Source organism: Cebidichthys violaceus, unplaced genomic scaffold (genome assembly GCF_023349555.1).
Source record: "Cebidichthys violaceus isolate CVI_PGR_0920_01 unplaced genomic scaffold, fCebVio1.0.p SCAF_11, whole genome shotgun sequence".
Lineage (NCBI taxonomy): Eukaryota > Metazoa > Chordata > Actinopteri > Perciformes > Stichaeidae > Cebidichthys > Cebidichthys violaceus.
Genome location: NW_027176274.1, coordinates 526,175 through 538,674, shown reverse-complemented (window position 1 = coordinate 538,674; position 12,500 = coordinate 526,175). Strand labels below are relative to the sequence as shown.

Here is a 12,500-nt window from a genome sequence, read left to right as displayed (position 1 = left end):
CTTTCTTTCTGTGTTTTTCTTTCAGACGGTCAGATGATAAACAATCTTTCTTTCCTTCCTTTCAGCTCAGATCAATGAGTGTTTTATCTTTACAGGACACACACACACACACACACACACACACACCACATGAATGTGCAGGTGGAGGTGTGTTTGATGTTAATGTTGCTCTGAACTCTCTGAACTCTTCACAGAGCTTTAAACTTCACACGAGACCCTTTAGTAGCTGCTCTGGAGCTTTTGATCCTGCTACAGGTTCTTCTTCTGGTTTGTTTACCTCGTCTGTGATTGGCCACCACCAGGAAGCTGTGGTTGTGGATGCGAAAGGCCTCCCAGTCTAGAGCGGAGTGAGTCTCCAGAGTTTGGTGACGGAGGAAACGTCGCCGCCGCCAATTCCACCTGTAGATGACTGACAGCTCAGGCTCCGCCTCCCTGGAGTTCGCCACCACCAGGAAAATCTGATGAGAAGAAACACAACAGCAGCAGGTCAAACAGCCGAGTGACAGGAACAGTGACAGGAAGTACAAATCTATTTTAATCTGAAAAGACTGCAGCCAGAAATGACCAGAAATCAAAAACACTCACAACATTAACTTTTGTGTGAAAAAACAAGACATAGTGATTGATATGTTCCCTTATATCTGATAATAAAATATTTGATTTAGTTAAATCAACAAGACTTTTGATTGATTGTAAATGGTTCCAGTTCATTCTGTCTGTGTTGAAAGCTGCAGCAGCTCTCACCTGATCTCCGATGGTGAAGTGTTTCCAGGCTCGAGCCTCCTGAGTGCTGACGTTCTGGTAGAGCTGGAATGACCCGTTCCTCCATTTGTAGAGACCTGAACCGGGACGAGAGTCCCTACAGGACAAGACGTGAGGGGTTACACAGGTCAGTCCTTCGTGTCCCCAAGATCCGTACGTGGTCTAACAAATAGGTCCCGTTCTTAGATCTGTTTTTACCTGTTGGCTGCAGCCATGAACAGGCCTTCAGACGGGATGGAGAAGACCTCCACATCAAAGGTTTCTGAGCTGGTGTACAGATCCTGGTAGTCCTCCACGTAGTCCAGACGCTCCTGACCTGACATGTGAGACAGTAGAGGAGACGGATGAAGTAGAACCACCAGACAGAACCTTGAATGACAGCAATGATACAACTGGTTTGCTGGATCTTCAGTTGGGTTTGTTGGTTTGTTTGTCAGCAGAATTGCATAAAAACTCCTGGTTTGATTTCCATTAAGATAACATAAAATACACAAAGTATGATAAAAAAAAAAACTTTACTCTCATATGATTCTTTATTATTTCACCACTACTATTACTACAACTCCTGTTCTCTGATGTGGATGAAAACACATTTTACAAATAGTGTTTGAACATTCCAGACTCACTCTGCAGAAGAGTCCTCCATGTGTGTCCATCACAGATGAACAGGCCTTTCCTCGGAGCGTTGAACCACAGCTGACCCTGTTCAGGTCCAGAACATGGAGGAGGATTTCCCAGAGTCACTCTGGCCTCCGCCTCTACAACACAACAGCAACACAACAACAACACGTCTTCAGGAGTTTATGGCGTGAGAGCGGTCAGACCTGAAAGTAAACAGCTGGAAACATTTACTCAAGTAGCCGACTGTACATAAGTACACATTTCAGGTACTTGTACTTTGAGAAAATTTAGTCCATTCATCAATTAGTTCATTGACACAAACTATTGTGATGGTGGAAGTAATTTTCCTGTAAAACCATTTGTTGGTTCCAGATGTTAAAATGTTAATGTATTAGTATTAATGTTAATAATGTTAATGTTTTAGTATTAGTACTAATGTTAATAATGTAAATGTTTTAGTATTAATGTTAGTAATGTTTTAGTATTAGTATTAATGTTAATAATGTTAATGTTTTAGTATTAGTATTAATGTTAATAATGTTAATGTTTTAGTATTAAAGTTAATCATGTTAATGTTTTAGTATTAATGTTAATGTTTTAGTATTAGTATTAATGTTAATAATGTTAATGTTTTAGTATTAAAGTTAATCATGTTAATGTTTTAGTATTAATGTTAATCATGTTAATGTTTTAGTATTAGTATTAATGTTAATAATGTTAATGTTTTAGTATTAATGTTAATAATGTTAATGTTTTAGTATTAATGTTAATAATGTTAATGTTTTAGTATTAGTATTAATGTTAATAATGTTAATGTTTTAGTATTAAAGTTAATCATGTTAATGTTTTAGTATTAATGTTAATCATGTTAATGTTTTAGTATTAGTATTAATGTTAATAATGTTAATGTTTTAGTATTAATGTTAATAATGTTAATGTTTTAGTATTAAAGTTAATCATGTTAATGTTTTAGTATTAGTATTAATGTTAATAATGTTAATGTTTTAGTATTAATGTTAATAATGTTAATGTTTTAGTATTAGTTTTAATGTTAATAATGTTAATGTTTTAGTATTAATGTCAATAATGTTAATGTTTTAGTATTAGTTTTAATGTTAATAATGTTAATGTTTTAGTATTAATGTTAATAATGTTAATGTTTTAGTATTAGTATTAATGTTAATAATGTTAATATTTTAGTATTAATGTTAATAGTGGTAATGTATTAGTATTAATGTGAAGGTATTAGAAATAATATTAAAATATGTAAATGTAGTGTAAAAAAAGAACAGCAGTAAGATGTCCATATATCAGTAATATTAATGAGGTATGGACTAAACAAACATTGTAAAGGTGTCCCTTCTCTCAGTAATTGTGACGCCATATCTCACTTTTTACAATCAATAGATAAATGGAGAAAACAATGCGCAGATTAATCCATAATGAAAACAATCAACGTTAGTAGTAGAACATAATTTCGGTCATTGACAATTTTCCAAAAAGAATGTTGTTTGTCAAACTTAAATTTAAATTCTTTTATTATGAAGTTATTTTAGAATAATTATTATGCATGACTCTCTGCAGTACACAACCCTTTCACTACTAGCTTTAGGTTATACAAAAACTAGAGAAAAACTAGTTTCCAAAGTAAAGAAAAGAATACTTTCTATTTCCTCTGAAATATTGTGGAGTATAGAAGTATTAAGTGGCATTAAAAGTACATTCTTATATTTTCACTGCTAACAGTCTACCCCTGCAGACAGTGTGGAGGAATGGAAAGCCCCTTTTTCTTTGGAACAATCCCAGTGACAGAAGTAGAAACCATTTATCATTTGTCATTTCAGCGTCTGCACTTAATCAGTAACTGTATCTGACTGTGTGGCTGACAGACGGAGAGAACTGACAGCTCTGTGTTCATGAAGTGAAGGTAATGAAGGTTTCCATCACTCCTTCAACCACACGTCTTCATTACGAGCAGACAGAGAGCGATGACTTATATATCATCATCACACATTAGTCACCTGAAGCTTAAAGCTGCCTGAAGACAGAATGACCCCAAAGATACACAACACTGAACTCAACAGACATGATGTCGATAGTGCTATATGAGGACAGCCTGGTCGCACCTCCAGGTAGCACCTCCTGGTAGCACCTCCTGGCAGCAACATTAAAAGTCTGCTGAATGATCTCTGATCAGCTCCTGTTAGCATGACATCATGACCTATGACCTGTTAGCATTAGCCTCAGTCTGTTAGCATGACATCATGACCTGAGACCTGTTAGCATTAGCCTCAGTCTGTTAGCATGACATCTCCTGAGACTTGAGGTGAAGTTGACTTTGTCGAGCAGACATAAACCAAACACAGGTTCATTTAAACTGTGACTCACAGAGAGAAGAGAGTTCAGTCTGCTGAACTTTATTACCTCTCTGAGCCTCAGGGTGCTCAAACTTTACCTCAACAGACAGAAATCCTGTCTCTCTCTAGATGTTTCAGATTGATATCAGTTTCATCTCTGCGTCATTATGAGCCACAATAATCACATAAAACCTTGAGATCCCGGCAACGCTAGGGATGCACAAAGCTATGCTAGCATAAGCTGGGAAGATAACATGTTCCTCTAACTTCCAGTCTTTGTGCTAAGCTAGGCTAACCGTGGGTTCTGTACTGGACACACAGAGATGAGACTGCAGTGATACATTTTTAAATTTCCTAAGTTAAAGAACTGGAACAGGAACAAGAACACACGTGTACCAGGTAGTCAGCACCTGTGATGTTGGAAACATACATCAAACAGTAGGGCAGACCCCGTCTGTCAATCTCTCACACACACACACACACACACACACACACACACACACACACACACAGGAAGCTCTTCCATCCTGTCAGTGCTTCAGTAGCTCAGGTTACTGAGTCCCTGATACCATCACAACCTGAACCACCAACACAGTCAAAGGTCCCTCATGTAGAGCCGATCCACTGGTTCTGATCCGGGTTTCTCTACATGGCCAGAAGTATGTGGACAGCTAAACGTGTTAACATATTTAAAAAAATGTCCACTGAAAACCACCAGAAACTAGAAAAGGTTCCCTCCTCACCGTATGGGTACACCGGTCCACGGTGCTCAGCCTGCAGTAAGGAGGACTTTAGGACCTGGGGGACGGACAGCTCGGCCAGGCTGGGGTCAGAGGTCGGGCACAGTCTGGGCGTGGCGTCTGAACCAGGAAGTAGAACCAGCTGACGAAGTAGACCCTGAACACAGACAGAACCAGTTGGAGCTGTTGGTTCTAGTATGTCAGCCACATGGTCTTATCCCAGCTTAAGACCCTGAAGGACTGATCTGAAGTCCTGATCCTGAATACAGACTCACTGAGAAACGGCCCCTCAACCTCCTCCTGCTGCCGATGAAGAACCTGGACCCTCTGGTGCTCAGAGCACTGGGGAACGACTGGACCTGTTTACTGGGAGACAGGAAACCAGTTAGACTCCCGTCCACTGGTCTCTACTGGTCTGTGTGCTGTTGAAATATTCAGGGAAAATCAGGGTTATGCTTCTGATTTGAGTTACTTTAATTCACCAAACTGAACCAAAGTCAAGTTAAAACAAGACTAAGTCAGACTGACTCAGTCTAAACTAAAGTAAACCAGGCTGAGCTGGACTGAACCAGGCTTTGGTTAACAAAGGTGGACCGGGATGAATCAAATGGGACCATAAGAGACCGCTCTGAACTGAAACCACCTGAAATGAGGAGAACTCTGTCAAGTGAACCAGACTGAACTGGACTGAACCAAACCGAAAGAAACCAAACCGAGCTCACTGGCCCGAACCAGTTTGACTTGAAGTGAAGTGAACTGCACCAGTCTGAACTGGACTAAGCTGAACCAGTCTTAAGTGGTCTGACGGAGACTCACAGCTCAAGAGGATGTCCACAGTCGACGGTCAGTGTGGCGTACGGTCCGGTGACGGCCAGCACCACCGTGTGCCAGCGGTTATCGTCCAGTCCAACGTCCTTAAAGCTCAGTCGGCTCCGCCCACCGACGCCAGGGGGCGTGGTCAGGAAGTGGAGGCGGTTCTCTGAGACACGCAGGCCCAGCAGCAGCGAATCAGATCCCTCGTCCACGACGGAGAAGATGTACTCGTTCCTCTGGAAACAAGAGAGCGAGACCAGTTAGAACCAGAGCGAACCAGAACAAAACCAGACCAGGTTCCACTCGGTTCTACGGGTTTCACCTTCTGTCTCAGTCTCGGTATCTTGATGGTGGCGACCAATGAGAACTCGGCAGGGAAGTAGTCACAGTTGCTGAAGATTTGAGAGGCGGGAAAACTCAGAGCTGTCGTCACGGCGCCAACAAATCGGACGCCTCTGGACCCTTTGGACTGAACCATCTGCAACTGATCGGTCATTTCATTGATCATCTGTTTATCTAGCAGTCATTCATCCCTCCCCCCACCTGTCCTACCTGTGGGGGCGGGGCTTGTCCTGGGCGTGGCAGGATTCTGGCCAGCAGGTCAAGAGGCAGCAGGTCTGAGAAAGAAACAGAAACTCCTTATTCAGAAACACTTTGGCTTTTTAAAGCTTTTAAACACACGATGTAGAGAACAACAGAACATTTCTACATTTAAAGAAAAGAGGCAACTCTGTCTTTTCTTTAATGTTCTTTAATTCATCCAACTCTCTTGACAAACATCGACATGAAGACAGAGTGGCAGGTCACTGCTTTTTAGATCTGTGTTAATCAAAGTGCATTTTTAACTCAGTGAAACCATTTAAGGATAACAGTGTGTCTCTCATGTGGTCAGTTTGATATCAATCTTCAGATATCACTAACAGATTAACACTTCAGCTCTGCACAGTTTACTTTTTTATCACATTATCACCTCAGGGGATGTTTAACGTGCCTACCTGTGGCTATCTACGAAGTAACGTACGAAGTAACGTACGAAGTAACGTAGAGAATAGCTTACAGAGTAACGTACAAAGTAACGTAGAGAATAGTTTACGGAGTAACTTACGGAGTAATGTAGGGAATAGCTTACGGAGTAATGTAGGGAATAGCTTACGGAGTAACGTGCGGAGTAACGTGCAAAGTAACGCGCAAAATAACGCGCGGAGTAACGCACGGAGCAACGTAGGGAGCAACGTACAGAGTAACGTACGGAGTAATGTAGGGAATAGCTTATGGAGTAACCTACGAAGTAACCTACGAAGTAACCTACGAAGTAACGCATGGAGTAACGCACGGAGCAACGCACGGAGCAACGCACGGAGCAACGCACGGAGCAACGTACGGAGTAATGTAGGGAATAGCAACGTACGGAGTAATGTAGGGAATAGTTTACGGAGTAACGTACAGAGTAACGTACAGAGTAACATAGGGAATAGCTTACGGAGTAACATACGGAGTAACCTACGGAGTAACCTACGAAGTAACCTACGAAGTACGGAGTAACGTACGGAGCAACGTACGGAGTAACCTACGGAGTAACCTACGAAGTAACCTACGAAGTAACCTACGAAGTACAGAGTAACGCACGGAGCAACGCACGGAGCAACGCACGGAGTAATGTAGGGAATAGCAACATACGGAGTAATGTAGGGAATAGTTTACGGAGTAACGCACGGAGTAACGCACGGAGTAACGCACGGAGTAACGCACGGAGAAACGTAGGGAATAGCTTACGGAGTAACATACGGAGTAACATACGGAGTAACATACGGAGTAACCTACGAAGTAACCCACAAAGTACGGAGCAACGTACAGAGTAACGTACGGAGTAATGTAGGGAATAGTTTACGGAGTAACGTACGGAGTAACGTACGGAGTAACGTACGGAGTAACGTACGGAGTAACGTACGGAGTAACGCATCTTGTGATGACAAGATTGTCACTTTGAACTCAGCTGGAATCCTTAAGTAATATAAAAAAAACATTTTGCTGTGTTTTTCACAGCCGAACACAACCTTCAACCTCAAGGACAGATATACTGTGTTCATAAATGTGGAAGGTGACAGAAATTAGATGAAAGAAGAGACGTAGAGGAACTGACGGCAACAGCTCGATGTTAGCTTTTTAGCTGGAATTCCCCTTTAAGCTCCTCTGAGGCTGTCTGTGTGTTCTGCTGCTGCAGAGAGATCAATGGAGGATGAATGGAGGATGAATGGAGGATGAATGGAGGGAGGGGACGACATGCACAGAAACTGATCTCACATTTCAAAGAAGCACAAAGCAGCAGAGAGTCGTCTGAAACACAGCGACCACAAACTGTACACTGATGTTGATATCAGAACTTCACTAAGAGAACAAACTGATCAATCAATAGAGGAGAAGAAGTCTCTCATTGAGGAGCTGGACTTTGATGTTGGTCAACAAATAGCTCCAATGCTAACGGCTAAAACCACAATGTCTCCTTTTTACGTGATTAATATCTGCACCTGTTGAGTACATAACATAGAACATGTAAACCAGAAAGAGCTTGTTGTCAGACAGAGGATGTTTAATTTAGTTTTATAACCAAATGTCTTGTTACATAAGACAGTACACACAAAATAACTTTACTTCATATATTTTAATCCATAAGAACAAACTGTCTGTTTGTTCTTCCTGTTCAGTTCAGAAGGCGTTGTCTGTCTGCGTCTTCCTGTTTCATTGTGAACGAGGCATCGATGCTAAGCTAGACGGCTAAACGTGAAAAAAAACAAATAAATACAAAAAAATTTCAATCAAGTCATCTTCTAAGTTTAGTTAGCCTTGAGCTAGTTAGCTCTGAGTTAACCCAGCTGACTGCAGGATGGATTGATGACTGACTTGTTAGTTAACATGTAAATCTGACTGTGAATTAGCTTCCAGTCTTTATGCTAAGCTAGGCTAAATAGGCCTCTGGAGGAGGAGAGATGACGGACTGTTCCTTTAGAGGTTTCTGGTGGACTCGTACCTGTACAGGGTCTCCAGCTGTGGCTTCGGACTCTGGTGGCGAGCATGACCCAGGTGAGCAGCAGGGAGCGACACGCTAACATCACGCTGACGACGCGGTTTGATTCCGCCTCACCGGTCCGCTTCTCGTCCGGCGTCGCTCAGCGACATTTTTCAGATGTGCACCAGAACCAGGTCCAGTCAGACTCCTCTGGTGGTTCTGATGTTGTGCTTCTGTTCAGCAGTTTATTCAAACATCTGTGAAACACAATGAACAGAAACGTGAATAAAAAACAAGGAAAGCTTCTCAGTTATTGACCTTTAACCTCAACATTCATGTCCATTCATGTTCATAAATGTTAGGACGTTATGATGCTCATTCTCACAATCTGTCTCAAAAGTTAAACGGTTTGTTTTTCTCAGAGTTCTGATGTTCAGAAACATTCATCCTCTGATTCACTCATTCATTCATTCAGATTCATCTCACATGAACATGAAGAAGCTCATTGGATCAACTAGAGTCTCATCGTTACAATAAAAACACAATTTAACTCAAATAAGAGAAAACAACACATACACAGTATGCACAGTATACACAGTATACACAGTATATGCACAGTATACACAGTATGCACAGTATACACAGTATATGCAGTATATACACAGTATACACAGTATGCACAGTATACACAGTATATGCAGTATATGCACAGTATGCACAGTATACACAGTATATGCAGTATATGCACAGTATACACAGTATGCACAGTATACACAGTATATGCAGTATACACAGTATATGCACAGTATACGCAGTATATGCAGTATACACAGTATGCACAGTATACACAGTATATGCACAGTATAAGTATCACGTCTGTTGAGACTCATTAGAACCACAGAACTCTTTACAGTCCCTCAGGCAGATGTGTCAAACTCACGGCCGCCAATCCGCCAGCAAGAAAACAAAAGTCAGACTTGATAATAAAAGTATCATCATGGTCATAATGATGAGGTACTTCAACTCTTCACAGGTTCCTCTACACTTGACACACGCATGTGTTGTGAGTACATTGAAGACTTTAAACTTTACAACACATGAAATACTTCACGTGGATTCAACTTGAACTTTTCATCTTTTTTTCTGCTGTAAATGGTCTTCCATATAAAGGTTATAACCGTGTTAAAATTAAAGTCTATGCTGCTTTACAGTGTACAGTGACCATAAACTACATCTCCCACAATGCATGTCGATTTTGTGACCCGTGAAATGACGGCATCCTGCCGCTAGACGGCAGTTTTACCATATCGGCGTTTAACTTTGTCAGTTAACTTATAATTCACACTGTGATGGTGAAGCTGCGTCATTAATCCGTGAGGAGGATCCGTTACTTTACTACACACCGTTACACACTATTACTACACACCGTTACACACTATTACTATACACTGTTACACACTATTACTACACACCATTACACACTATTACTACACACCGTTACACACTATTACTACACACCGTTACACACTATTACTATACACCGTTACATACGCTACACACTATTACTACACACCGGTACACACTATTACTATACACCGTTACATACGCTACACACTATTACTACACACCGGTACACACTATTACTATACACCGTTACATACGCTACACACTATTACTACACACCATTACACACTATTACTACACACCGTTACACACTATTACTACACACCGTTACACACTATTACTACACACCGTTACACAATATTACTACACACCGTTACACACTATTACTATACATTGTTACACACTATTACTACACACCGTTACACACTATTACTACACACTGTTACACACTATTACTATACATCGTTACACACTATTACTACACACCGTTACACACTATTACTACACATCGTTACACATTGTCACACACTATTACTACACACGCTACACACCGTTACACACTATTACTACACAAAGTTACACACTATTATTACACACCGTTACACATTATTACTACACACCGTTACACACTATTACTACACACCGTTACACAATATTACTACACACCGCTACACACTATTACTACACATCGTTACACACTATTACTACACACCGTTACACACTATTACTACACACCGTTACACACTATTACTACACACCGTTACACACTATTACTACACATCGTTACACATTGTCACACACTATTACTACACACGCTACACACCGTTACACACTATTACTACACAAAGTTACACACTATTATTACACACCGTTACACATTATTACTACACACCTTTACACACTATTAATACAAACCGTTACACACTATACTACACATCGTTACACACTATTACTACACACCGTTACACACTATTACTACACATCGTTACACATTGTCACACACTATTACTACACACGCTACACACCGTTACACACTATTACTACACAAAGTTACACACTATTATTACACACCGTTACACATTATTACTACACACCGTTACACACTATTACTACACACCGTTACACAATATTACTACACACCGTTACACACTATTACTATACATCGTTACACACTATTACTACACACCGTTACACACCGTTACACACTATTACTACACACCGTTACACACCGTTACACACTATTACTACACACCGTTACACACCGTTACACACTATTACTCCACACTGAAGGTGAGTTTGACACCCTGATCTAAGGTCTAAGGTCTAAGGACCCTGCGAATACAGTGAGACCAGTTTGAACATGTCATCTGGACTGAAGAACTGAAGCAGCTCCAGGATGTCAGCAGGTCTTCAGAGACCAGGTTCTAACAGAAACCCATCAGGACTTTGTTCTCAGGTCGTCTCTGATCCTTCAGACCGGTTGTTTTCGACATAAACACACGTGACCAACTTTTACCATGAAAAGGATCCAGAGAAACACCTTCACGCCTCATCAGATCCTCCTCTGCTGGACTACAGAGTCCTGATCCTGAGTCCTGGTCCTGAGTCCTGGTCCTGGTCCTGAGTCCTGGTCCTGAGTCCTGAGGATCATATAGTTTATATAAACATGAGGATCAAACCTAGTCGAAGGGTCAAAGGTCCTGGATCAGTTAGTCTCCTGGACCTGGCCCTGAATCTTCCTCTTTTACAAATATAATAAGAATAAAAACTGGTCTTCAAAAGCCAAAATAAAAAGGCTCCATCTTCCTCCTGGTTGATGAAGATGAAGACGTTCTCAGGTCGTCTCTGTCTGCGCACTGACTGAGGATCAGCTGTAGGTGAGACACACTGAGGAGAGAGAGACGCTCACCTGTAGCTGAGTCAGGCTCACTCGCCCATATTTAAATATAAAAGACTGGGAGGAGCTGGAGAGAGAGAGAGAAACAGAGAGAGAGAGAGAGGAACAGAGAGAGAGAGAGAGAGAAACAGAGGGAGAAACAGAGAGAGAGAAAGAGAGAGAGAGAGAGTGTCTCATTCTGAGGAACACCAGACTCGTAGTATTATATTTATAGTTGTGGTATTATATTTATAGTTGTGGTATTATATTTATACTCGTAGTATTATATTTATAGTCGTAGTATTATATTTATAGTCATAGTATCATATTTATACTCGTAATATTATATTTATAGTCGTATTATATTTATAGTCGTAGTATTATATTTATAGTCGTAGCATTATATTTATAGTCATTACATTACAGTCATTTAGCAGACGCTTTTATCCAAAGCGACTTACAATTCAGTAGACACCGTAGACGCAGCTACGGGAGCAATTTTGGGGTTAAGTGTCTTGCTCAAGGACACATTGACATGAGACTAGTTGGGAATCGAACCACCAACCTTCTGATTGAAAGGCAGCCCTGCTCTCCACTTGGCCACGGTCACCCCCCAGTCGTATTATATATATATTTATAGTTGTGGTATTATATTTATACTCGTATTATTATATTTATACTCGTAGTATTATATTTATAGTCGTAGTATTATATTTATACTCGTAGTATTATATTTATAGTCGTAGTATTATATTTATAGTCGTATTATTATATTTATACTCGTAGTATTATATTTATAGTCGTAGTATTATATTTATAGTCGTATTATAATTATAGTCGTATTATATTTATAGTCGTAGCATCATATTTATAGTCGTAGCATTATATTTATAGTCGTAGCATTATATTTATAGTCGCAGTAT

General features: G+C 40.4%; 1 protein-coding gene across 1 annotated transcript in view; it reads right to left on the bottom strand.

The window, feature by feature from the left end:
* The window catches only part of LOC137891664 (thrombospondin-type laminin G domain and EAR repeat-containing protein-like), an 18,527-nt gene extending 6,862 nt beyond the window's left edge, over window positions 1–11,665 (bottom strand). Inside the window, exons 1-12 of the mRNA XM_068736397.1 lie at window positions 11,611–11,665; window positions 11,218–11,341; window positions 8,319–8,554; window positions 5,846–5,910; window positions 5,616–5,777; window positions 5,297–5,529; window positions 4,756–4,846; window positions 4,484–4,637; window positions 1,389–1,520; window positions 961–1,078; window positions 745–859; window positions 278–458 (exon numbers count right to left, since the gene is read on the bottom strand). Of these exons, the coding sequence (XP_068592498.1) occupies window positions 278–458; window positions 745–859; window positions 961–1,078; window positions 1,389–1,520; window positions 4,484–4,637; window positions 4,756–4,846; window positions 5,297–5,529; window positions 5,616–5,777; window positions 5,846–5,910; window positions 8,319–8,400 (1,333 nt within the window). The 5' untranslated portion in view covers window positions 8,401–8,554; window positions 11,218–11,341; window positions 11,611–11,665. The remainder of the gene's footprint in view (window positions 1–277; window positions 459–744; window positions 860–960; window positions 1,079–1,388; window positions 1,521–4,483; window positions 4,638–4,755; window positions 4,847–5,296; window positions 5,530–5,615; window positions 5,778–5,845; window positions 5,911–8,318; window positions 8,555–11,217; window positions 11,342–11,610) is intronic.
* Window positions 11,666–12,500: the final 835 nt, after the last annotated feature.